Source organism: Cloeon dipterum, chromosome 2, assembly GCF_949628265.1.
Source record: "Cloeon dipterum chromosome 2, ieCloDipt1.1, whole genome shotgun sequence".
Lineage (NCBI taxonomy): Eukaryota > Metazoa > Arthropoda > Insecta > Ephemeroptera > Baetidae > Cloeon > Cloeon dipterum.
In genome coordinates this window covers 12,254,135-12,278,297 of record NC_088787.1, presented here as the reverse complement: position 1 = coordinate 12,278,297, position 24,163 = coordinate 12,254,135, and the positions used below count along the sequence as shown (strand labels likewise).

Below are 24,163 nucleotides of genomic sequence, written 5' to 3'. Positions count from 1 at the left end.
CTTTTGTACAGCAACTTTCGGAAATTAGTTATTCAATTCAATGTGTTTATTAAACACCTATTTGTGTAAAAAAAATTATAGAAGAAATTTTCCTGAGAATTTCTGACTTTTTTCTCTGCCAGACGATTGAGCTAAATGCGAACCATGACTCGAACAATGAGTTAATTTTGTGTTTTATCAGGTCATGAATATTGAAGCGAACAACCTCTAACAACTGTTACAACGGAAGGATAAAAAATATTACGAAAATTCCAAGCTTTTTTATGAGCTAAACAAAAATATATTTATTTATTTCTTGCCAAATCCTTTACACGATTCAGAGTCAATAAACAATAACAAATATTCAAGTATGAATAATTACCCAAAATTAAAGTTTCTGAGTAAGCTCAGGCACTGCCTTGAAAAGGTCAGCAACCAAACCGAAGTCAGCGACCTGGAAAATAGGCGCCTCAGGGTCCTTGTTGATTGCAACAATGGTCTTTGAGTCCTTCATGCCAGCCAAATGCTGGATGGCTCCAGAAATACCAACGGCAATGTACAGATCCTGTAACATTAATTTGATTCAAATAAAATGAAAAACCACGATTACTCGCAAAGTTAAAATGGCATAAATAATGCATAATTAAGAACAAAATATTAATTACTCACAGGTGCAACAATCTTGCCAGTCTGTCCAACCTGAAGGTCGTTTGGCACGAATCCTGCATCAACAGCGGCACGGGAGGCACCAACGGCAGCGTTCAGCTTGTCGGCAAGATCATAGAGCATCTTGAAGTTATCGCCTGACTTCATTCCTCGGCCTAATACAAAGCAAAAACATTTGTGTCGATCACCAAGCAGGAAAAATATCATATTTTGTAGAGTTCCATTGTATCTGCGCTCAGCAGTTTAATCATTTCTCTATAATTTAAATTTTCATATTTAAGATATTTAATTTAAAACTAATTTAACAAATTTCAATTATTTTTTAACGAGTCTATTTATTTTATTAAATTTTCTTAAAATAAAATCAACAGTTAAAAACTTTTCATATTCATTATTCTCCATATTTTTAAACTGAACTGAAACAATTTAAAAACTAAGTAGTATTTAAATCAATGTTCAAATCAAATTTTAACTAGCAATTTTGGTTTAAAACACCTAAAAATGTACAATTAAAAATGCTTTAAAATTTTTGTTGTCAATTAATACAAGTTCATTGTTTTAAAATTTTTAATTATAATTTGTAAGTTATATTTTTTCTCGGTGAAACTAAAATAATTGAGCAAAAATGCAACCCTTCCTATTTTACCAATATTTTTAAAATATTTGAAAAAATTGAAATTCCTTTACCTCCGCTGACGACTGCCTTGGCACTGGAGAGATCAGGTCGATCGCTCTTGCTCAGTTCTTGGCTGACAAACTCGATTTTGTCGGTCTTGTAGTCGGCGGCGGCAACAGCCTCGCTCTTTCCACTTCCTCCAGTCGCAGGTGCAGCCTCAAAGTTGGTACCTCGGATGCTGACCACCTTGACAGCGTCCTTGGATTTCAGGGTCAGCACGGCATTTCCTTTTTGAAATTAATTTAGTCGAGTTTTTGTGATAATTGTCGCAAAATTACCAGCGTAAATAGTCCTGACGAAAGTGTCTGCTGATTTGATGGCGATGATGTCGGACACAGGCGAGACGTCCAATTTAGCAGCAACCCGCGGCAAGAGAGCTTTGCCAAAGGCGGTGGCCCCGGCCAAAATGTGCGTGAAGTTGAACTGCTTTTGGGTGGCCAAAATCAGGGGGGTCAGGGTCTCGGGGGTGAAGCCGTGGAACGCCTGGTCTTCAGCCACCAAAACTTTGCCCACGCCGGCAGCTTTGCACGCCTCTTCCGCGACCTGGAATTCGAATATAACTTTGTTACATAACAATTTCTTCAATTACATAAAAATCATGTCCATTACAATCAATTTTGATTTCAACCCAAAGTTATTGCTCCATAAATTTTTTCTCGCCCATTTTCAAACAATTAAATTAAATTTCAATAATTTAGCCTTCGAATAAGGGTATACAGAATCCCTCAAAAACAAATTGTAGCTTTTTGAATCCGTAATTCCCGAAAATCCTACGTACAGCTGCACATTTGGTTCCAGCGACGAGGACAGAGATGTCTCCTCCGATCTGCTTGGCTGCAGTCAAGGCGTTCAGGGTGATCGGGGTCAATTTCTCGTTGTTGTGCTCTGCGATGACCAGGGTGCTCTCAAGCCGCTTCAGAAGGGACGAGAACTGCGGGGAAATCGAATCGAATTTAGCGTGAACCAGATGGTTTCCTGCAGGGCAAACTCACCTGCTTGGTCTGCAGGACGTTCCTGGATCGGGACAACATCATTTCGAGCAAATTTACCGCACCGTCGAACCTGAAAATTGACCTTTCGACTTGGCCGAGGTTTCGGGGACGGCAGCTGGGTTGTGAAGAGAGCTTGGCAACATTTCCGCGGGTGGCGTGACAGTTCGACTTGAAAGGGCGCCAAAATATATAAAATTACTACGTAGTGCAGAACTGCAGATGCAGACTGTTGCCTAATCCCAAGAAAACATTTAATTTTATGAATAATCATTAAATGCATTCAATTTTTGATGGAGTAGCCATGAATTTTAGACGGGCGATTATTTAATTCTGAGCTTCCAATCGTCATTTATTTTGGAAGGTCTGAGCTCTAGCACAAATAATCCGTTTGAAAGAAAACTATCAACTTCATCTCCCCTACTATGGAAATAAACCTCTCTTATACAATTATTTCGTGCGGTGCAATACTCCCAAATGAGACGCCAATTTTCATTGAAATTTCAACAAAAACATGAAATATTTGCTGAAAATCCTCATTTCAATTGAAAACGTGTAAAAACACGTCTTAATTGACTCACAATCAGAAAGGGTCTAATTTGCAGCGTAAACTATTTTAAAAAAGACATTAATTTTGCGAAAGAGCCGTAGTAAAATTCACAACCCCAAGGAGCACAAAAAGGAATTTATTAAATGGTTCAATATTTTAATGTTGAAATATAAATTGTGATAATTTTCCATTATCTCAAGGAGTAGGATAATATATTATTCTAAAATGATTTTTCTTTTTTCTTCGTGTTTTTTAGAGGATGAAGCTGAAATACTGTATAAAGAATGGGCTAATTATCAATCATAAACAAGCCACGCGTTAATATTACTTTACTTTTATATTTTATTTTGAAAATATATTAGTTTTTTTCCGGAGAAATTGATTTTCAATGTCACCAAGCAAAATCTAAAATTATTATCGGCATACAATGAACAGCTTACTGTTAAACGGAAGGGTTAAATTGGTAAAATCTCAAACCCGCAACGCAAATATCATGGAATACAGATGATTTAATAAACAAATTAAAGAGATGTAATAATTGTATATTTTGAGTAAATAGGGGCAATTTCTTCTTAAATATCTTAACATAATTTCACATTGCAATATTGACCTTCTGAACAGCAGGTTACGCAATAAAAAAAAGAGGATAGTACTCTCACTGAATTAATTTCAAATAATTAAAATGATTATATGAAAATAATTCATGTAAAATATTGGGAATTTCGCTAAACAGTTGAAAAAAACTCAAACAAAATAATAATAATAACTGTATTTCTAAAGATCTGTACAACTGAGTGAACAAATAATATTTTATTATTAATTGCAGGATCTTACTGTATTACTTATTTTTAGTGGAAATGATTAAATTAGTATTTTTTCTATTTTAATTTCAATTAATTTAAAACTCGGCGAAGTCAGATATTATGAGTCAGAAACCGCGGCTCTTACACAATAGAAAATCAAACAAATTCAAGAGTGACACAAACTCATTGTGCTTTGCGGATGACAAACATCCCATTTTTTAAATCTCAGAAGAACAACTATCGGGAATTTCGATTAGGCAATGAAGCAAAGATTCGTCTGGTTAATAAATATTTGCTTTTCAAAAGTGTGGCCCCAATAATTTAGATAAAAAATGAAATATATAGCGGTGTCATTCTTTCTTCTGCACCTGTTTGAATCTTAACCCATCACGGCAAACATGAGGGCCACGCTAGTAATCCTCTTGGCAGTGTTCTGCGCCACTCAGGTATAAAATATTGAAATAATTTCTATATGCAGACGATCAAGTGAATTCAATTTTATTTTTAAATGTGAAAATTTCAATTTTTCGCCTGGTACCCTTTCTAACACAACCTGCTACTTTTTTGTTTTATTTTAATTTGTCAGTGATGTTGGCAGGCACACACTTTCCTCTAACCTCTACAATTTATTGATTATTAATCCCTTTATCACCAATTCTCAGCGTCTAAAATGTACAGATTCTTAAGGTCTCAAAGAAAAAAATTGCAAAAGACGTTTTAAAATCGTAATCAATTAATAATTATCTTGTCACTATTTTTTTTGCGTTCAGGTTGTGGCACTGCCATGCATCGACCAACTGATGGACGAAATCGAGGAGGAGAAAAGCCTGATCAGCGACATCATTGAGGCGCAAGAGGCGCTCAAAGAATTCAAATCCGCCCTGAACTCTTTCGGTCATCAGGTGACGGCTTCCCTGTTGACGGTCACCAAAGAGACTGCGATTACAATCAAGGAACTAGTTGAAGAATTGAAGAAACAAGGCGTACTAAACTACAACTGGGTTTAAATCCGTAGTTTTATTTTCAAATATTTTACAACAGCTCACTCCAGAAGAGTTGGCGACTGTTGAACAGCTCGTGAAGCAAGCGAAGGAGAATATAGCCCAAATCGTGGGAGTCAACCTTGAAGATTTAAGAAAAATTAGGGGAGCCGTTATAACTTTGGTGAACGATCTCATTTTTAATCATGGACACGTTGAAGAAGACGCAGAAGCATTGAAAGCAGTTTGGCAGATTTTCAAGGTAAAGGAACAATATCTTTGTTGAAAAAACAATTCCTATAATTTTGGTGTTTCCACTAGGACGACGTTGTTATTTCTGTGAAGAAAATTCACGACGAATTGCTGGTTGTGAAAGAGGGATTTCAGCAGATTATCCACTCACATGTAAAAATAAACTCGAATATTATTAAGAATATCATTAATTATAGTCTAAAAAGGTGGAGGAGGTCGGAGTTCTTTTTGATGAAGCGATTGCCAAAATCAAGAACACAATTAATGGAGAGAAAATAAAAATCGATGAGGAGCTGGTCAAAGTGAATGAAGCAGGGGCCGTCGCCTTCGAGGCCATAAAGAAGGTCTTGTCTCACTTGGTGCCCCAACCCAGCACTACGCCTCTCACACCGAATGCATTATTTCACTTTGAAAAAATCATCCTTTGAAGATCGTGAGGCATTGCGCCGATGCACAACATTTCATCATGCTATTAATTATGATTACAATAAAGTTTTTTAAGAAATAGTTAAGTGCATTTTTGTTATTAAGGAATTGTGTCGAGAGCTCCTCGCAATTTTAGAGACATTATTTTTTATTTTTAAATTAAATTAATGTAAATTAAATGAGCTGACACCCTTGGACTACTTCACCTATCTGGAGGAACTCGTGACATGCAACCCGGTGTGCAGTTTTTGTTAATTATGACGCTTATTAAAAGTTACGATTTGGTGAAACGCGTCTTTTTGGTTCAGATCGACGCCGTCGTAAGAATTAAAAGCGGTGTGTTTAATAAATCTCGGATCTCGGGTTTCATGACACGCATTATTAAAAACTGCATAAATAATCATTGACTCGCATTCAGAAAGACGATGCAAATACTAAAATCCAGTGAAAAGTCGGCCGTCCGTCGGGCCGAATTTTTCCATCGGAGTAGGCACTCGCACGTACTTATATAAACGCGTCAAATGAGGGGTCTTGAGCAAAAATCGCATAAACGGTCGAATTGTTATTGAATTAAAACCAAAAACATCTGTCGAGGGTCGATGAACTCGGTATTTGAACACCATATTTTCGGCGAGCCATCAGGCCGAATTTGGCCGGTGGTTTGGCCAAGTCAAACCAGTAGTCAATATGCGACCAAAAACGCTTACGTTAAATCCGTCTAGCGGTTCTCGAGTTAATCGCAAAAAAAGTTTGATCGCACCCGCATCTCACCTATCTTTAACCTTTCCCATTGAAACTAATGCTAACACTGCAAAATTCGATCCATCGGCCGGCAGTCGGGTCGAATTCGGCCAGTGAGCCGGCCACTTCGTCGGCCGCGTTGGCGTCGTCAAAATGAAACCGAAAAAACTTCAGCCGGATAAGTGGTTCGCTTCGCAAGGCAATAATTGTGAAACATAACAAAAATTTCTTGGCTCACACCGTCTTCCAAGAATTTCCATCCAACCAAAAATTCGACAAATTCTTACCTTTAAACCGGAATTTCGGCCATCCGTCGACGTGTCCATCCGCCGCGGGTAGGCTGTGAGGTCCAGGGAGGCCGCAGGCCGCCTTTCCGCCCCCTCAATCCCGCGGCTGTTGCTTCAGCACCAAGACCATGCACCGATGCACCTCCGTCTGCTCGCTGCCAGCAACACGCACGCAATCGTCGCAACTCGCAATTTGCAATCACTCGATGCCACTAATATCATAATGTTGCATTTGCCAGCAGCTCTGTCTTAAAGTGGCAGCCGCGCTCTTCCTTGCCTGAAAAATTTTAGATTTTAAAAACCCGTTTAATACTTTCCGAGTTGCGAGCGAAAACTGCGGCAAAATAATCCTCATTTTGTATTAATCTCTGGGTTCCCATAAGAACGCGTGTTAAACTAGCCATGCAGCATTAGAATAACAGGCCGGCGGGCCCTGATGTTAGATGGCACCTTTGATGGGTAAAAAGGTTGCTTGGGTCGAGAGGCCAGCGGCCGCGGATCATATAGATATATTAATTGCAGTGGTCGATAACCAACAGAGATACAGACAGCACAGAGCACAGTTTCATGACTGTGAGAGTATTGTATTTCGCGCCATTTTTATCAAGATCTAGACCTGCGCACTTGCGCAGCTGAGAGCGCAGTTACATAAACTGGCTCTTTTACAGCCCGCATGTTTTGGTCGATCTAGTAAACATGACCGGGGTGTGCAGAATTTCTCGGATTTTCGCCAATAGAACACAAAATTTGGTTCCCCTTTCGAGGGCTAGCGTGTTTTCGATCCGCCTCGGCAGCTGTTGCGTGACGTGCTCCAGGAACGGCAGCAGCTCGGCGTGGAAGAAGCGATTCGCGCTCGCCTCACCCTGCTCCCGTAACACTCACTGGCTTGATTTTCTCGCAATTTCTCTGACGATTTGTTTCTGCCAACAGAGTTAGGCCAGTATCGGCTTTTCCACAAGTCGAGTCCTTTGAGTGCGGCCAAGAAGGATTATTACCAGGCGCTCGGCATCGCCCGAAATGCCAGTGTGAAGGATATTAAAAAAGCTTATTACCAGTTGGCCAAAAAGTACCACCCTGACACCAACAAAGACGACCCTGACGCCGGCAAGAAGTTCCAGGAAGTCTCGGAGGCTTACGAAGTTTGTTTTCCCTCACAGACAATCGACAATGTTTTAAATTACGTTTTAACTTCTCTAAGGTTTTGAGTGACGAAACGAAAAGGAAAGAATACGACACATGGGGCTCGACCTCAGAGCAAATGGGCATGGGTGGCGGCCCGCGTGCAGGGGGTCGAGGCTCCACAGGGATGGGCGAAGGCTTCGGCGGCAACTGGAACTTCACATCAAACGTGGATCCTGAGGAGCTGTTCCGTAAAATTTTCGGAGATTCTGGATTCAAGTCTGGCTTTGGCGATTATGAGGATTTTGCTGATTCTCAATTTGGATACGGTGCAGCTCAAGAGGTTCTATAAAGACTTATTACTTGAAAAACTATAAATTCAATATCCTTTTAAGGTGGTAATGAATTTGACGTTTTCCCAAGCTGCTAGAGGTGTCAACAAAGACATTAATGTAAACGTAATCGACACATGTCCCAAGTGCAACGGGTCAAAATGCGAATTGGGAACAAAAGCCATTGATTGTCCAAATTGTAGAGGAACAGGAATGGAGACTGTTAACAGAGGTGAACAAAAATTTGGAAAATTAGCCATCTTGTGCTTATTGTTCTTCTGCAGGGCCGTTCTTCGTGAGGGCCACGTGTCGGCAATGCCACGGCACTAGCAAGTTCATCAAATTTCCCTGTACTGAGTGTCACGGGAAGGGAAACACTGTCCAAAGAAAGAGAGTTACTGTTCCAGTTCCGGCAGGTTATAATTTGCTAAATAGCTAATAGCATACAGGGATATTGGTTCATTCATTGTAAAACAATATATATATTGATTAAATTTAATTGAATTCCACTTTCTCTAATAAGGTTGATAAATCGTGTGTTTTTATACTTATATGCAAACTACGCCAAACTCAATACTTGCACAGTGATTGAATTGATTAATGAACTGTTCATCAATCATTGGACAAGTGTTGAGTTTGGTATTTAATTATTGCCTTCTAATCAACTTAAGCACCTGTCCAGTCCATTATTAATTTGCGAAATTTTATTTATAATATTTATGCTAAAATATAATGGGGATATTACAAGGTGATTTCTGTTGTTAAATTCTCACACTATTGCGTCATCTTTTGGGATGCTCATTTTATAATCTTAGAGGGGATTTATTTGAATTATTCTGAAAGCTGATGGATTTATTTTCTAGGCGTTGAAAATGGGCAAACGGTTCGCATGCCTGTTGGCAAAAGAGAGATTTTCATCACATTCAGAGTAGAAAAGTCTGACTACTTTAAGAGAGATGGCTCCGACATCCACACTGAAGCAAACATTTCCCTCGCGCAAGCAGCCCTGGGCGGCACCATTCGCCTTCAGGGCATTTACGAAGACCAAACAGTACAGGTACCTGCTCAATTGCGCATTCAAACCGTAAAATATTAAGCGAAAATTCTTTAGATTATGCCAGGCACGTCTTCCCACACTAGAATTCGACTAACTGGAAAGGGTCTGAAGAAAGTGAACTCGTACGGCTACGGAGACCACTACGTGCACTTGAAAATCAAGATTCCTCGCAGTTTTAATCCAAAGCAAAGGGCCCTCCTTCTGGCCTACGCAGAGGTCGAGGACGACACGCCTGGCGTCATTCTCGGAGTCTCGCAGCAGAAAGACGGTGAGTGTTAGCCACTTTGGTCCTCTGACTTGCCCATGGATTCAATCGTTGCTTTCGTTTTAGGTCGGAGAACGAAAGGCAATCCCATGGCAGGTTCAGAGGACCAGAAACAAAAAGACGAACAGGAAACGGGATTTCTGAGCAAAATTAAGAAAGCTATTTTTGGTTAAATTACTGCCGGTTATAGTAACTGAGGTATTTCCCAATTGGTGATAAATGTTTATTCCAATATTTATTTGAAATTGTTATTAGGTTCCAAATTATGTGTGGATGATCCTAACGGGCTGGTTTCAAGCGTGCGGGACGCGCTCAATGGAGGAGGAAGAAAAGCTATTGAAGCCGCCGAAACTCTTTCAGACGACGAAGAAACGAAAAGAGAGAAGGTCTGAATGTTTGTAAAAGGTGATATAGTTATGTTGGAATTCCGCACAGCCTCTATAGTGTTACTTCCGTAATAAATAAATAAATAAATTGAGTTAACGCACGTGACTTTATTCTAGCGACCAAACAAAAGTGCAACACAGCCTTGTGGAATTAACAAAATATAAAAGCAACACGAGATTATTTTGTTATATTAAGACAGGGTTTCGTAGAACTCGCCGATGACAGATATTCTTTGCAAGAAGGGTTGGGCGGGGCAGTAAAGCAGTTGGTAGTCGATGCTCCAGGTCGAGTTCAAGTCGTATCGCTTGTTGGCTCGCAGTCTCTCTAGCATGGCCTGCGGATCGAACTGTTTCGAGGACAAAAATTGCTTTACAAAAGTCGGAAGGGTGAATCCGCCCTCAACCGCTGCTGAGCTTTCGGTCGTCATGTCCAGCAGTTCGCGGTCATTCTGATAGGCCGAGTTTCCTTTCTGCTCGTTGCCAGAAAAGCTGGGCCGAGCATCCGAGGGCGGAGGGGAAATGGCAGGAGGCGTGCTCGTGTCCACGTCCAGGATTTCCTTCTTGGTCCGGCGGACAAGTTCGACCGTGCCTACGCCAGACACGTCGCCGTCTGGGTGACCACTTTGATTGGTGGGCTTCAGGGTCGAGGTGACCACCAACGAGTCCTCCACCTTCAGCTCTTGTTGCTCCTTTGGTGCGAATTCGGCCGTCGTGCTCTCTTGCTTCTTCACGGTGGGACTGGTCGCCGGAGGTGCTGTTGGAATGTAAAATTGCTTGGCGCTGTTTTTGGCCTTCTGCACAGGGCGTGTTGTTCGTTTTGGAAGGCGCTCGCCTCGCAGGCTGCTGAACACTTCAGGGTCCAAACTGGCCAGCAACTGCGACTCAACGTGGGCCTTGATGTCCATGTCCCTCTGGCCGCTGCAGCACTGCAGGGCGCCAGGGTCGATTGGGTGAGCCTCTGGTTGGAAGAAGTGTTATTAGAATTGATCAATAACTTTAGATCTTTTTCTTCTGACAGTTAGAACTCAAGATAGACTTTACCTCAGATTTGAGGTTAAGTTGGGGAATGATATAACGGGAATCAACAACAAGAACGCTAGTTTCGATTTTAGTTTACTAAAGCCAAATAACTATCCCCCCCCCCCCCCGGGACCTCCTGAGGGAGACGTTTTCAAAATACAATAAAATTGGTCGCGTAGCTCTAGTTAATTTAGCCATTGAGTAAAATTCATAGCATGTTTAGTTTATTTTTTTGTGGTTTACCCAGGACAAACTAACATTGAAGGGAAAAAATCAATTTTTTCTCCCGATGTCTAAAATGAGCCACTGATTGATTAGTCTCATCAAACATTGTCTATGAACCAAATTTAATTAAAATCGTTGAATCGAATAAAAAAAGAGCATCCTGTGTAAGTCATAAGCCCACCTGTGTTAAAAATATAGTTTCCAGTTTCAATGGTGCACTCTCCCCAAGGCGTGTTGATGATTTTGCCCTGGCCGCCGTTGTTGTGAATGAAATTATCGGTGTCAAAGAGCAAGTACAGGTACTTTGTAGTCTCAGCTAGGAAGAAGGATTCCATCCGATCTTCCCTTCGATGGTCCCTCACGTCTTTAATCTGTCAAAATTACATTGAAGAACTAATTATTTTTTACTAAATCAAAAGTCACCACCTACCGTTGCATATCCACAGCTTGTTTTCGAGCTGTGCTGAATGCTTCGTAAAATGTCCACTCCGACATCCAAGAGGAATGGATCTTTGGTTGCTCTGTACAAATACATCACTGATTCGATCAGCTCTGGCCGCAGAGGATAGGACTCGCGGTTGGTGCCTGCCTCTCCCTGATTAAAACAGTATGTACTTTTTTTAGGATAATTTTAAAACTGTTAAAAATACCTGTGGAATGTTGTAGAATTCCGGCGTGAATCCGTACTGTTTCCAAACTTGGTGATAATTGTGCAGTGATCTCATTCCACTGTTAATATCACCTGAAAATTGGGAATTTGAATTGCAAAGAAGGTGGTTGGATGGAATAGCTGGAAAACTAACCAACTAGGCTCAATAGTCCAGGCCAGTAAGCCTCAAGACTCTGGAAAACCGGCAAAGTGACTTGTCCTTTGTGCATGGAAACCCAAAGGTGCCAGTCGTCCCTCTTGAGATATTTATCAATAGCTGTCCGCGCCTCGATAAACACCCTGAGTAATTCGGGTTTCTGGAAAAGCGCTGATCCCTTCACCAGGTACTCGTAGTACGAATCAACTCCAGCGCCAATCCCAGCATCTTGAGCTGTCCATCTGCCGGTGAGGACGTCAATGTGGTTCCCCAGAAGACCGATATTTGATCTGTATTTAATTTAGAAATCATAAATAAATATATCTACACGTTAAACAAATTTTTTAAAGTCGGCTTGCAGGAAAGCGTTGTTGATAGTCCCAAAACTAGCAAAAAAATCATTAAAATCAATTAGGGGTAGAAGTGAGTTGGCACCCTAACACCTTCATTTCATCAGGATTAAAAAGACATATCAAATGCTAGTTCCTCTTTGTATTTGTGACAAGTCGAGGAGCTAAGAAAATTCAAAATTGGAGAAATTAAAATTGTTTTGGCGTATTTGGTGTCAAAATGCAAATTGTTGGGGATAAAAAATGTTCAATGTTTGGTGGGAAAAAAAGTATACCTCCAGGAGAAGGCGAGATAATATTCAAAGATCCAGGTAGGTTATCTTTTATCAAACAAAAATTTAAAGTAAAATACAATGGAATCAGGAGACAAGACGAAATTCATAAAAAGAAAACTCAATATATAAAAAATTTAATCTTGCCTGTGGTGGTAGAGAGCGTTCATCGCCTTCATAGCAACCTCTTCATAAAGCGGATCGCCAGTGAGTCTGGACAGGGCGCCAAATTCAACGATGAACGTTCCGACACCAGCTGTGCACGTGATGGGTGTTTCTCCCTCTGGAACTCCGTGCCTCAAATTGACTGTTCCATAAGGCATTCCGGTTGGAGTGTCGAAGGCGGCGATGAGCCGTTTGGCCACGTCCTCGGCCAGCCGGAGCAAAGGACCGTTGCAAGGCCAGCCAGGCTCCAAATCGACTCCAGCCCTGTCAGAATGGTCAGTTTTAATAAAAATTTGTTAGAGTACATATGAGAGGGGTGCAGACCTGTGCGACATAAGATGCGCGCTCAGGAGTCCCCCCACGATTCGAATGTTTGTTTCAAAGACAGACACGTTTATGTTCCCGTCGAAATTGACTTTTGTGGCCAAAAGCTCCGCCACTCGCCTGAACTCTGTGTAGTTTCCAATTACAGCCAAAGTGTCCAACGCGTCGATTAACGTGAGGGAATAACTATTTAAAAATTACTTAAATATAAATTAATACAAAATATATGAACTCAAACCTTCCCCAGGTATCAATTCCATCACAGCTCAAGGGCCTCAGTTCGTCATATGGATAAGCATGTATTAAATAGCCTTCATATGCGTGCTGAAACATTTGACGGGCTTCCTCTCTGTGAAAATTTAATTAATACATACATAATTTAGATTAGAAACTTTAAAGTACAGTTTATGTATCATACTTGAAGCCATCCAGATCACTTTTATCGTATTTCCTTATTGCAGCAGAAAAGTTGACAAGAATTAAGAGAGCGAGGGCAATTTTCTTGTTTCTTCGGAAGAACATTTTAGATTGCTTTGATTTTTAAATTCAGCAAATTATTTCCGACATTTAATTAAGATTAAGAACAATGTAGTGTTCTTCCGTTCCCATCGATGCTGATTTCCTATCACAAGCTGTTTTCTCACGATTAATAATTCTACCTGACATCACAAGTTAAAAAATACACGTAATATTATTGCTATACTATTTTCATCTACTCTGAATGCGCACGCCCCCTTTTTAGCTTTTCATTGATTCACCCAGGTGCCAGCACTGTATTTGTTTGAGGTGGCCGTCGTGGACTTGACAGCACACCGTGCTACACTTTCACCGAAATAATAATTATTTTTAGAAATTAGTAATCTATTTATTTGAATCTTCTTAGAGAGGCGGAAGAAGTACATATTGACAACGTAAATTATGGCGTAAGTTTTGAAGCATGGGGTTTTAAATATGTATGTTATATATTTAACTATAATGTCAATCTCTTCCCATATGTTTTCGAAAGTGTTTATAATTTGATTTTCCTATTTCAGGGCGCCCAAAGTAACCTTCAAGATTACCCTGACGTCAGATCCTAAACTCCCTTTTAAAGTGTAAGTGGATGAAAGAATTGGATCAGAAAAAAATTGTTTAAATATCCCAGGAAGCAAAACAGTTGATAACAGTCCTTTTCCAAATCAATAACTAAAACTCCACAGATGGTAGGACAGGACTAAAAAAGCACGTTGTCTTTTAATTTAGCATTAAAACGTTATGATATCAGTCTCGTCTTAGCGGGTTTAAATTATCTGTGCTGATTAAAATCACTTTAAATTAAATGATGTGCAAATTTTTAAAATATGAATAGAGTCCACTTAAAGTTAAACCAAATTAACTATTAATCTTTGAAGTGTTCAACGTGAACACGCAACAGATAAGTTTTACGTGATTTTTGCCTCACATTTTGCATGCAAAAAGATAAAATTGACTTTCAATTTCTTCTAATTATATGAAAGTCTATACACATTTTTTACGCATCTTGGAGCTGCTCTTCAGTAGATTACCAATAAGGATGATTTAAAAAATTTGCTTCCTTGGATTTAGATGCCTGGGCATTACCTATTATTACCATTCCATTCAAGGAGCATGAATTGCAGCTGACAATAATGAATTCATTTGCTAGAAAATAAAAATGGAGTGCCTGTTCGACGGGTGTGATAATTTCGTGCGGTACTTGAACAACAAGAAGTGGATCGAAGAGAGCGACGACCCGGATGGGGCCATCAGGAAATCTTTCCACTGGGCGAGCTTCACCGAGGCCATGTACTCAAGACTCGAGGCCGAGGACAAAGTGGACGAGTTCGCCGTCAAGTACAGCGCCTGGCGAGAAGCCATGTCTCTTCCGAAGCTGAAGTACGCCGGGTTCAAAAGCGCGTGCGACGAGCTCCTCAACACCATCCTCGTAGACAACATGAGCGACCGGCACGTTGTCCAAACCGCCCTGGACGCGTACCTGGAGCAGTGCGGCGAAGAAAGGACGGGCAAGTTCCTGACACGCTTCTCGGCCGAGTGCCTGCTCCTGAAGCTCTTCACCAACTTCATCGTCGTTGACGGCAACTACGAGGACGCCGAGACGCAGGGTCGGTTGTGCAAGGCCGTCTGGTACGACGCCATCCTCAGGATGCTGCCGCAGGAGGCCACGAGTGGCGAGGACAGATGGAAGGAGCACATTTCACAGCTGATGCGCAGTAGCAAGGGTGTTGAGACGCTCATCTTCCTCTCCATCATGAGGGACGAAAATATTGCCAAGGTCAGCTCGCTGGTCATCGACAGGTTCCATCTGAATTTGGCCTGCGACACTGTGCCGGTTGAGGGAGCCGTGGCCACGTTTTGGCAGAACTTCGTCCGTTGTGATAAGACGCTTTTGTTGTTGATGTTTCAAAACCATAGTGACTTTTTCGAAGAGTTTTTCGAGTTTTTTCTCAAGTTCGCCAATGAATTCCGATTCGATGATGCGCAACAGTCATGGACTGCTGATAATTGGCTCGAGTTTGCTGACGTTGTGACATTAATTCAGGCTCTAACCACGTGTGACGATCAGAATCTGAGCAATTATTGTGCGCACATTATCAACAGCATGGATGGCAATCCTTTTTGGCAAGCTGTGAAAAGCCAAATAAATAACCAATGAAATGAAAATACATTTTTTCTGCTCCTTGAATTGAAGGGTGAAATTAAGACAGGTTAGAAGTTGAGGAGAGGTGCGTCTCTTTAAGCTGAAGGTAAGTTGTCGTTCCTCTTCTTTAACTTCTGTCTGTATTTCGTAGGCCTGCTAGAGGTTATTATCATGGTTGAAGTACAGAGTGATGAAATTCCTTTATTTATTACAGACTGAGCGTGCCAGAAAACACACCATTCACAGCTGTCATCAAGTTTGCAGCTGAAGAATTTAAAGTTCCCCCGGCAACCTCGGCAATTCTCACTGACGATGGAATTGGATTGAATCCCCAACAAACTGCAGGTAAAAATTTCTAAGGTCCCGAATTAAAAAAAAAATATTGCTGCTTTCCAAGTTTTAAAGCCACTTAAGCTTTAAATGACTTTTTCGATCTTTGAGCCTGTGTGTCAAAATAACTAGAAGTTTCCACATCCTAAAAAATGTCTATGTATGTTACATACACTCGGGGCAACATTGTATCCCATACTCAGAAAAAAATAAAATTACTGATTTTGAGCTATTCGAAAGTAAATATTAAACTCATTTCCCCTGAGTTTTTCATCATAACTCGAGATATTCTCAATTTTGTAAGCTTTGAATGGCTTCCGGGACAACGGCCGCAAATTCTCCAGTCAAACTTGATTAATTCGACCCCTTAACAACGACCAACAAGCACAACAATAAGTTAATAAATCTCTTGAAACACATATCAGCAATGAGAAATGACAACTATTTATACCATTTCAGGCGACGTGTTTTTGAAGCACGGCTCTGAACTGCGACTGATTCCTCGCGACCGAGTTGGCTCATGTCTTTCAAGATGATTCCGCAGCCGAAATTCTGGCTTCACGCTGTTCACTGACCTGCGATATGCCTAATTAATCGAAATATCTGTTCTGCACTGGTGCCAAGAAAATTGTTGCACATCTCTGCTTCATGGCATGAAATTATTTCTGGCGCATTCCCATTATAACCCTGTGCTGAAGAGTCAGTTGTTCTCAATAAATTCTTTGTTTATGAAATTAAGGTTTTTTTTAATGAAAAACGTTATTGCGTCGGATTGGTATTTCAACAGTTTCGTTTATTGACCATCTTAAAATTCTCATGAAATCAGTACTGAATGGAATGCACCACGTATAACACCTGCAGCCTCTAAAAATAATAATGAAATGCAGTTCTACATTCCTACACATGAAATATATTATAGCACTTAAAATTCTTTCAACATAAAAAAATGTTTTCTTAAAATTGATCAGCTCTTTGCTTAAGTACTTGAACTATTGAACCAGAATCAGTGAGTCAGGAAAATTAGGACTGCAGCTCCTTGTCGAGCATGTAGACGCCAAGGCCCTCGCCGACGCGGTTGACGTTGGTGATCAGGTCGGAGATCTCCTTCATCGCGTGCACCTGCTCCTGCAGGTACTCGGACTCGATGAAGTCGCAGAACTGCGGGTCGTTGCAGTCCGTCGCTGTCTTGTGCAGATCCAAAAGAGACTGATTCACCTGAAGAACAAAATATTAAAATTCGTTTTTTTTTAAGTTGTTTCGTCACTTTACCTTCTTCTCGAGGAAAAGGGCGAACTGGAGGGCCAAAAGGGGTGAACTGTAGTTGGCCTGGGAGGGAGGGTCTTCGATGCCCTTCATCACCAGCCGGCCGCCCCTCATGTTGAGGTACTTGATCATCTTCTCGCCGTGCTCACGCTCCTCATCGCTCGACTTTTTGAAGAACTTGTGGAAGCCCTTCAGAGCCACATCGTCCTGGTCGAAGTACGATGCCTGTCAAGGTCACAAAATGCGATTAGATAACTCTGCGCAAACACGAGACGAAATGTGAGGGGAAGATAAAACAAGAAAGAGCATCAGATTTTGTCCTGAATCATGACTTTTACACGTGCCTCTCAGAAAGTGAAAGCTGAAAATTCAGCACGCTCTGCGCTGAACTATGCGAACAGTTTGTTTGCTTCAATTTTTTCCATTCTAGGTCAAGGCATCTTCACGTTCATGGCACCAATGCGTATTTTTATATTCTCACCAAGAGAACAAAAAAATCAGATCTCGGTGACCGATAAATTTTATAATCTTCAATTTTAATGTCACATTCGCAGAGCATGAAGAGTTTAGTCCAACGATTTATAATTGCAGAATGAAAATAAAAACACCCAAATTGGAGAAAGCAGCAAAATTCTTTCCTTGGAAAATTCTCAACGCTGGTTATGTCGGCGTCGGCACCTCCCACGCTAAGGTTAAGAAGATGCAGATATGCGCGTTACGTCAGCCAATCAGCGTCAAGGATTTTCCGAACAAAGGCTTTCAACTGCTTTCTCCGATTTCCGTGTTTCCATTCGCAATTGAATCGACCTTGAATATGTTTCTGCGTTTGTAAATCGACATTAGCTGCAATTAGAAACCAATTAAATCGGTTTTCCGTTCACAATCAGCGAATTAACAGTGGCATTTAATGTAGCGTTGTTGCCGCGGCAAATTGTCCGACGACCTTGTTACCAGGGAGTAGTGACGTCGCCCCAATCACGCGACTCATCTGGCCAATGGGGGTTATCGATGGACAATTTGTCGCAGCACGAACGATTAGGGTTCTTGGAGGGAAAAAGCGTTTGGCTTTATTCATTTGTCCCACTTAAAGGTCACTAATTTGAGTTGTTGAGTGCAATTAGCAGATATTTTCGAGAAATTTGGCAATTTCTAAAATTGAAATTAGAAATTGCCAAATTTCTCGAAAATTGAACGGTTTTTGTTAATGATTTTTCGCTTGATTTCGATCCCTCTCGAAGCGATCTATGAGAATATATATATTATCTAAATTGTGAAATTCATCGTTGTTTTACAGAAGGGAGACAGTGCCTGATTAGCACGAAATCTTTCTCAGAAATTGAAACAGTAACCAGAGTTCCAATTTTGCAGAGAATTTGTGTGGTTAACACAAATTTTCAGAATTTTGCAGAGCAGCTTTACTTGAAACCATGTTTGTGTGAAGCATGATTTATCTCGTTAGTCGAGCGTGGGACGCGTTCTGCAACGCACAATCGCTTTTGCTGCAGCTCAGCGCTTGGCTAAGAATAGGAAATGACGAAAGGAGACAACGCCGACTCGTCAGATGCTTACAAGACTGTGTTAGTCATAATAAAAACACAAAGCAAGTTGTTTCCTTGGAGCCTCCGGTATCGGTCGTTCCTAAGACACCCGCAGCATTGTTAAAAAAAAGTTTCAGAGAATTAGCACTGACCTTGCAGAGAAAAATAATTATTTCAGGCATGGCATTCACGCTTGGCTGTTCCGCACTTTGACAGATGAACAGATAAGGAAAACGGCGCAATAGATAATGTCACCCGCGCAATAAATCAGTCTGGTTGGTCAAAAAGGTGTCGGTGCCTTCAACAACAATAATCATCTGATTGGCGGCGACATAAAGAGGGATGCAGCGCATGACATGAATTTTCCACGAAATCCATCCCTAAAATACATTACGCGGCGGCACAAAGGCAAGCACCCTCTCGAGCAGCAGTTTTTAACAACTAAAACTAGTGGAATTTTTAGTGCAGTCAGTATTATTTACAGTCGATAAAATAAAACGGTCAGTTCGAGATTAAAAATTGATACTGCAATCAGCTGACAATGAGTTGTTGACAGGAATTTATTACATAATGCCCAATTAAAAAAAAATAACTCGAATCATAAGAGGCTGAAAAGCATTATTAAAAAGACATTAGCAGCGGCCGGGTCAGTGACCTAAATCGTGTCCAGTCAAAGGTAAAAAATTGATTCAGGATAATAACATAACAACGCACTATTATTTTGTACCGCGCAACAACTTACGATGGTGAGATAAACGTGGCTCGCGTACAGTTCCAGGTTGATCTGCTTATTCAGGGCGTTCTCCACTTCCAGGTGGAAGTTTTGACGGCAAGCTGAGGTGGAAGCCATGATGACTCTTCTTCAATCTCGGACGCAAAGGGTTTTCAATGAGTTATGTTTTGGCAGCTGTACGTTCACTCCCTGGCGACGCGATACAACTGAATTCCAATATGGGGGCTCGCTGCTTATATACCCAGGTTCGGTTGGCGGCGCTGATTGGTCGAGAAGCGACAACACTTGCTGCTAGTGCACTGCACACGGCCTCTTTTTGCGCACCATCCGAGTGCACAATAATAACACAAACATGTGAAATAACGCGGGACGCACTGCGCACGAAGCGCGGGTGCAAAAGTTGCTACCGCGAGTGGTTCGAAATTCTTCAGATTTAATACATTAAATTGCCCCATTTTTCTGATAAATCAACTCTTTCGTCAGATTTGGTAGTCGTGGGAAAGAAATTAAACGCGAGTTTTCTCATTTTTTTTTAACATCAATTAAGAAAGTGGTATATTATACAAGTTTGATAAGTTGACAAAATGTTTCAATATACCGTTTATTTTTGAAATGAAATGAAATATTTATTAAACACCAAAAGGTGTACAACAGACATAATATACAGAGTAATTAAATCACATATCAATGCTCGTTTTTGCTTTGGCGGCTTGGCACAACGTCAGATTGTTCTTAACACATTCAAAAAAATGGTAAAAGTTAATTTGTTTAATATCACAGAATTTGCACTCGCAGTCCTCACTCGCGCAGGAGTGATAGGTCAATTTATTACAGATAAATACCGTTTATTTTTGTATGTGTTTTTTTTTATAAATTTTTTATATTTTTCCTGCTTATCCTTTTTAAGATTTTCAGTTTCCTTCTAGTATTTAAAGTGGATCGATACTTGGGGGGACAATTTTGAAAATTATAAGTATTTGTTGGACGCAAGAAGCAGTTGATTGATTAACAATTTGTTCTGCAATTTGTAGTAAACAAAAAGGAAAAAAATAAAATTTTCTCCAAATTTTACGATGCTTGACCACATTAAATTTTGGCATTTCCTCTCGTTGAGATCGGTCCAACAGCGCGATGAAACCTTTTAGGGAGACACTCTGTTGGGAAATAAAATCAGATTTCAAGTAAGAGGACAGTCCTCCTCACCATTTGAAAAGCATGCTAACCTTGCAGCCCCTTTTCTCAAAAATATACAGTGCTTCTTAATGTTAGGTAATTTTTGGCTTCAACTCCACCCTAAAGGTTTTGTTCATGTTTTGGCAAAAAGCATTTTCCAGGATTTTGCACTGTCAAAAATTCTCTCTTTAATTGGTTTCTTTGAAATATGAACATTTAAGTTCTGCCTGAAGGTTTTCGTTCAAGTAACTGGAAATATATTTTTTCTAGAATTCTAATAATTACGACAGTTAAGTAATTTACACAGTGAACACATTGCATGCAATATATAACTTACTGTGTTTGTGAGTGTAAATAATATTCTTCGTGTGTGGGGTCACTTTGAGTTCAGATTTTTAATTCGAAGAGGACAGAGAATTTTTTATGCTCACGGCAAACAAATCATAGTTAAATCCTGCTACAATAATATTTCAAAAAATTAGAGATAAAATTTTATTAAATTTTAAAATTTCAAACCGTTGGAGCACAGTCTGAGTCACAAGCTTTTTCTAACATCAATTTCCTCAAGCTACATATTTTTATTGGGTAAACAGTGTAGTGCTTGTTTATTTAGGAAATATATTAAATAAGTTTTTCAAACGAAAATATCGAACATATACCGGAGTGTAGAAGAAAACTGACTCCAAAATTAAAAAATAAATAAATGGTTTATTTTAAATCCGTGAAAAATTAAATAGAAAAGGCTCAATTAATATTACATTAAATGTTTTAGAAAATTCTCCTTGCATGCGTCTAGGACTGGGATACAAGATTGACCTCGTTTTTATTATATTTAAAATTAAAAACAATTTTTTCAAAATTCATCAAAATTTTAATTATGAAAAAATTACGATCGCTCTGATTTAGCATTCCTGCAGCTAACACTTCGCTTATAAATTTTTTTAGAGGTGAAATTTTGCTGCGGGGCCGAAACAGTTGTTGTACAGTACGAGAAATTAGTATAATATTTTACTATCGCAAAATTAGCTATTTTTTCACTCAGAGTAGAGCCATTCGGTTTTTCGTAATTTAAAAATTGAATCTGTGTAATGCGTATTTCTTTGTTTGTTTTAATTATGATCAGGCAATGAAAGCACAAGTACAGCATTGAAATTTTATTTTTCAAACTGGCCTAATATCACGACACGTGGTAGTTGCTGCATGACGCCTTTGTGTATTTTTCAAGAATTAAGAAAATGACTGCAGCCGTTGCAAAATACACTCTGCTATTAATCTGTGTACGGAAATATTGCAGATCGCTTCCATGGTATTGTAATCGATAACCCTTTCTCTTCACTCGACCTAACCCACTAGAAGCACTATTATTGTTTGCTCTGTCGCATCACGTGACACGCTGATTGTGAGTCATTAGCCGCCTCTTGCAGAACTCAATGCGTGTTTGGACTGTTTTATTGTGGATTTCCTCTACTAATGAAAGACGGAAATATATAAATAATTATTTCATATATTTTTATCACTTCGGTTGAGAGCTCTGTGCAATTTTAAACGACCTTTGATTGGTGGCGAAAATAATAAATTTATATCTTGCCACCAGATCTCAAAATGTACAGATATTATTTAAAAATTGTCATAACATGCATACATGACGTGCTGTACTGTATTGCAGCTGTAATATTCGTAAGATGTTTTGTAAAATCGAGTTTCTGTTTTAATTTCCCGGTGCTCACAGCATAAAAAGTTTTTCCTTGTAACATTTTATATGTAATATACATTATGGAAAAGAACTCACCCACCGACATCTACCAGCTCATAGAATGTCGATGCAAGTGTTGCAATAAATATTGAGGTTTCCTCATCACACGCTTTTTGTGTACAATTTTCCTCATCTAAAATTTATAAAGATGCGGTCGCCATAAAAAGTAATGCATTTTCTGCCGGCCAGCACCCTTTGTCTGACCTGGAAATTCCCTCTCAACGTTGAAGTTCATGTCGTTTTTCTTACTCTCTTTTGTCATAATCAAACCAACGAGGGATAAGAAAAAATTGATAGTGTTGATTATTGACAAATATAACGAAGCAGTCGTCTGATCAAATAAGATTGTTTCTAGCCCAATAACTTAACCACTTTATGTTGCTCTTTAGTAAATATTTTCGAGATAAAAACCAGCACTATATTTATTAAAGGAAATATTCTAGAGCCCTTCAAAAAGTTGGGAAATGAAATGCTTCTCTTTTGAGCACACCTATTATTCAACCATAGCTAAAAATAGGCTTTATTTTATAAATAAAATTCAGATGTTTTTTTAGTTAACTCATTTTATTTAATTTCTTGAACGAGTCAAGGATACCGGTAGCCAGCAAAATTTAGGATTGCAACTCTTTGTCGAGCATGTAGACGCCCAGGCCTTCGCCGACGCGGTTGACGTTGGTGATCAGGTCAGAGAGCTTCTTCATCGACTCCACCTGTTCCTTTAAGTACTCACACTCGATGAAGTCGCAGAACTGAGGGTCGTTGCGATCAGACGAGACCTTGTGCATGTCCAACAGAGACTGGTTCACCTGAAGAACAAAAAAAAAATCATAAACGCGTCCCAAGATTTTTTACTAGAGAATATTTTTATACCTTCTTCTCAAGGAAAAGGGCGAACTGGAGGGCCAGCAGGGGGGAACTGTAGTTGGCCTGGGAGGGAGGGTCTTCGATGCCCTTCATCACCAGCCGGCCGCCCCTCACGTTGAGGTACTTCATCATTTTCTCTCCGTGCTCACGCTCCTCATCGCTGCATTCTTTGAAGAACTTGTGGAAGCCCTTCAGAGCCACATCGTCCTGGTCGAAGTAGGACGCCTAAAAAGCAAAAAATGCACGGAATTTGTGAATGTCGTGAATGTGAAATTTGTTAAATAGCTTCAAAGACTGCACAAACAATTCATTTAAAGCAGCCATCAAGTTTGATGCAATGTTCGAGAACGTTACAGAAGCAGCTTATAATTCCAGCATGCAACTCTTTTTTATAATTGTTATTTTTGTCGTGCAACTTGATGTTCAATAAATTGAAAAATATTTTGTTTGAATATAAGCCTTTCCTTTATGGAGAGATTTACAAATGTTTTAGGTGCTCTACGAAGAGAAAGGATTCATTCTACTAAAAATACTTTGGAGAAAAATAACTGTCTTCATCTACTAACTAGTTGGCCGAAAAGGAAAACAAAGCTAGATGATAAAAAAAGTCAAAAATACATCTGTCAGGAAGTTTAATCACCATGGTGTCCTTTTCCACTTTCCTCGATTTTTTTTTTTAAATCTTCGATGGTAGTGATTGGTATGAAAATTGAAACCCTTTTGTGACACGCAATTTTACAAATAATGATAACTTACGATGGTGAGATAAACGTGGCTGGCGTACAGTTCCAGGTTGATCTGCTTATTCAGGGCGCTCTCCACATCGACGTGGAAGTTCTGGCGACAAGCGGAGGTGGAAGCCATGGCGACTCTATTCTTCTAACTCGGACAAGAGGGTTTAATGAGGTAGCTGTACGTTCACACCCTGGCGACGCGACACAACTACTGCCTTCCTGAGCGATGGCTCGCCTCTTATATAGCTGAACGCGCCAAGCAGCGCTGATAAGCCAGATCAGTCGAGAACGCCCCTCGCTTTCTGTGCACACGGAGCAGGCCGTGTGCATTTTCTGATGTGTTAAGTAATTTTGTAGTACGGGAAATATTTAGGAATGCTCACCAAATCCGGGTGCAAATTGGGCTTTATTTTTTGACAGGATTATTGATTAACTGCGCTGTTAAACTT

General features: G+C 40.0%; 6 protein-coding genes across 10 annotated transcripts; 3 read left to right on the top strand and 3 right to left on the bottom strand.

Annotated features, from left to right (window-relative positions):
• Positions 1–257: 257 nt before the first annotated feature.
• wal (electron transfer flavoprotein subunit alpha wal) lies at positions 258–6,403 on the bottom strand. Its single transcript, XM_065477608.1, has 7 exons — positions 6,350–6,403; positions 2,314–2,481; positions 2,100–2,252; positions 1,600–1,864; positions 1,333–1,548; positions 649–800; positions 258–544 (listed from the first exon to the last, which is right to left on the bottom strand). Exons 1-7 carry the CDS (start codon positions 6,386–6,388, stop codon positions 368–370), a joined length of 1,170 nt encoding a protein of 389 aa, XP_065333680.1. The 5' UTR covers positions 6,389–6,403; the 3' UTR covers positions 258–367.
• LOC135935344 (uncharacterized) lies at positions 4,019–5,335 on the top strand. The gene is made up of 5 exons (XM_065477609.1): positions 4,019–4,109; positions 4,434–4,646; positions 4,705–4,905; positions 4,965–5,048; positions 5,102–5,335. The coding sequence occupies exons 1-5, from the start codon at positions 4,062–4,064 to the stop codon at positions 5,321–5,323; spliced, it is 768 nt and encodes a 255-aa protein (XP_065333681.1). The 5' UTR covers positions 4,019–4,061; the 3' UTR covers positions 5,324–5,335.
• A 589-nt stretch (positions 6,404–6,992) lies between the features above and the next one.
• Positions 6,993–9,605, top strand: LOC135935342 (protein tumorous imaginal discs, mitochondrial-like). 2 transcript variants are annotated; one of them, XM_065477607.1, is made up of 9 exons: positions 6,993–7,220; positions 7,280–7,488; positions 7,548–7,811; positions 7,864–8,032; positions 8,085–8,216; positions 8,664–8,857; positions 8,912–9,125; positions 9,189–9,320; positions 9,378–9,605. In XM_065477607.1, exons 1-8 carry the CDS (start codon positions 7,046–7,048, stop codon positions 9,293–9,295), a joined length of 1,464 nt encoding a protein of 487 aa, XP_065333679.1. In that variant the 5' UTR covers positions 6,993–7,045; the 3' UTR covers positions 9,296–9,320; positions 9,378–9,605. The 2 variants fall into 2 exon arrangements, with proteins under 2 accessions (XP_065333679.1, XP_065333678.1); XM_065477606.1 differs by lacking the exon at positions 9,189–9,320.
• On the bottom strand, positions 9,597–13,356 carry Edem1 (ER degradation-enhancing alpha-mannosidase-like protein 2). Its single transcript, XM_065477605.1, has 9 exons — positions 13,089–13,356; positions 12,909–13,019; positions 12,671–12,856; positions 12,329–12,610; positions 11,557–11,849; positions 11,404–11,495; positions 11,184–11,348; positions 10,935–11,124; positions 9,597–10,466 (listed from the first exon to the last, which is right to left on the bottom strand). Exons 1-9 carry the CDS (start codon positions 13,190–13,192, stop codon positions 9,700–9,702), a joined length of 2,190 nt encoding a protein of 729 aa, XP_065333677.1. The 5' UTR covers positions 13,193–13,356; the 3' UTR covers positions 9,597–9,699.
• An 81-nt stretch (positions 13,357–13,437) lies between these two features.
• Positions 13,438–16,390, top strand: Ufm1 (Ubiquitin-fold modifier 1). Of its 2 annotated transcripts, none has more exons than XM_065477770.1 (4): positions 13,438–13,593; positions 13,705–13,764; positions 15,541–15,671; positions 16,116–16,390. In XM_065477770.1, exons 1-4 carry the CDS (start codon positions 13,589–13,591, stop codon positions 16,190–16,192), a joined length of 273 nt encoding a protein of 90 aa, XP_065333842.1. In that variant the 5' UTR covers positions 13,438–13,588; the 3' UTR covers positions 16,193–16,390. The 2 variants fall into 2 exon arrangements, with proteins under 2 accessions (XP_065333842.1, XP_065333841.1); XM_065477769.1 differs by lacking the exon at positions 16,116–16,390 and adding an exon at positions 14,334–15,432 and having other exon boundaries at positions 13,444–13,593; positions 15,541–15,675.
• A 33-nt stretch (positions 16,391–16,423) lies between these two features.
• Positions 16,424–23,937, bottom strand: Fer3HCH (Ferritin 3 heavy chain homologue). Of its 3 annotated transcripts, none has more exons than XM_065477774.1 (3): positions 23,737–23,937; positions 16,926–17,144; positions 16,424–16,871 (listed from the first exon to the last, which is right to left on the bottom strand). In XM_065477774.1, the coding sequence occupies exons 1-3, from the start codon at positions 23,842–23,844 to the stop codon at positions 16,677–16,679; spliced, it is 522 nt and encodes a 173-aa protein (XP_065333846.1). In that variant the 5' UTR covers positions 23,845–23,937; the 3' UTR covers positions 16,424–16,676. The 3 variants fall into 3 exon arrangements, with proteins under 3 accessions (XP_065333846.1, XP_065333845.1, XP_065333844.1); XM_065477773.1 differs by lacking the exon at positions 23,737–23,937 and adding an exon at positions 19,200–19,412; XM_065477772.1 differs by lacking the exons at positions 16,424–16,871; positions 16,926–17,144 and adding exons at positions 22,662–22,922; positions 22,987–23,205 and having other exon boundaries at positions 23,737–23,935.
• Positions 23,938–24,163: the final 226 nt, after the last annotated feature.

Excerpts from the sequence above, each read along its gene's own strand:
- LOC135935344 (XM_065477609.1), top strand. The coding sequence starts at position 4,062 with ATGAGGGCCACGCTAGTAATCCTCTTGGCAGTGTTCTGCGCCACTCAG. Across the intron at positions 4,110-4,433 it reads CAGTGTTCTGCGCCACTCAG|GTTGTGGCACTGCCATGCAT; the intron begins GTATAAAATATT and ends TTTTGCGTTCAG. Across the intron at positions 4,647-4,704 it reads AAGAATTGAAGAAACAAGGC|CTCACTCCAGAAGAGTTGGC; the intron begins GTACTAAACTAC and ends ATTTTACAACAG.
- wal (XM_065477608.1), bottom strand. The coding sequence starts at position 6,388 with ATGGACACGTCGACGGATGGCCGAAATTCCGGTTTAAAG. Across the intron at positions 2,253-2,313 it reads ACGTCCTGCAGACCAAGCAG|TTCTCGTCCCTTCTGAAGCG; the intron begins GTGAGTTTGCCC and ends ATTTCCCCGCAG. Across the intron at positions 1,549-1,599 it reads CGTCAGGACTATTTACGCTG|GAAATGCCGTGCTGACCCTG; the intron begins GTAATTTTGCGA and ends AATTTCAAAAAG.
- LOC135935342 (XM_065477606.1), top strand. The coding sequence starts at position 7,046 with ATGACCGGGGTGTGCAGAATTTCTCGGATTTTCGCCAATAGAACACAA. Across the intron at positions 7,221-7,279 it reads GCTCGCCTCACCCTGCTCCC|AGTTAGGCCAGTATCGGCTT; the intron begins GTAACACTCACT and ends TTCTGCCAACAG. Across the intron at positions 7,489-7,547 it reads AAGTCTCGGAGGCTTACGAA|GTTTTGAGTGACGAAACGAA; the intron begins GTTTGTTTTCCC and ends AACTTCTCTAAG.
- Edem1 (XM_065477605.1), bottom strand. The coding sequence starts at position 13,192 with ATGTTCTTCCGAAGAAACAAGAAAATTGCCCTCGCTCTCTTAATTCTT. Across the intron at positions 13,020-13,088 it reads AGTGATCTGGATGGCTTCAA|AGAGGAAGCCCGTCAAATGT; the intron begins GTATGATACATA and ends AAATTTTCACAG. Across the intron at positions 11,850-12,328 it reads AACGCTCTCTACCACCACAG|ATCAAATATCGGTCTTCTGG; the intron begins GCAAGATTAAAT and ends AATTAAATACAG.
- Ufm1 (XM_065477769.1), top strand. The coding sequence starts at position 14,343 with ATGGAGTGCCTGTTCGACGGGTGTGATAATTTCGTGCGGTACTTGAAC.
- Fer3HCH (XM_065477774.1), bottom strand. The coding sequence starts at position 23,844 with ATGGCTTCCACCTCCGCTTGTCGCCAGAACTTCCACGTCGATGTGGAG. Across the intron at positions 17,145-23,736 it reads GCCACGTTTATCTCACCATC|GCATCGTACTTCGACCAGGA; the intron begins GTAAGTTATCAT and ends TGACCTTGACAG. Across the intron at positions 16,872-16,925 it reads CCCTTTTCCTCGAGAAGAAG|GTGAATCAGTCTCTTTTGGA; the intron begins GTAAAGTGACGA and ends TTTGTTCTTCAG.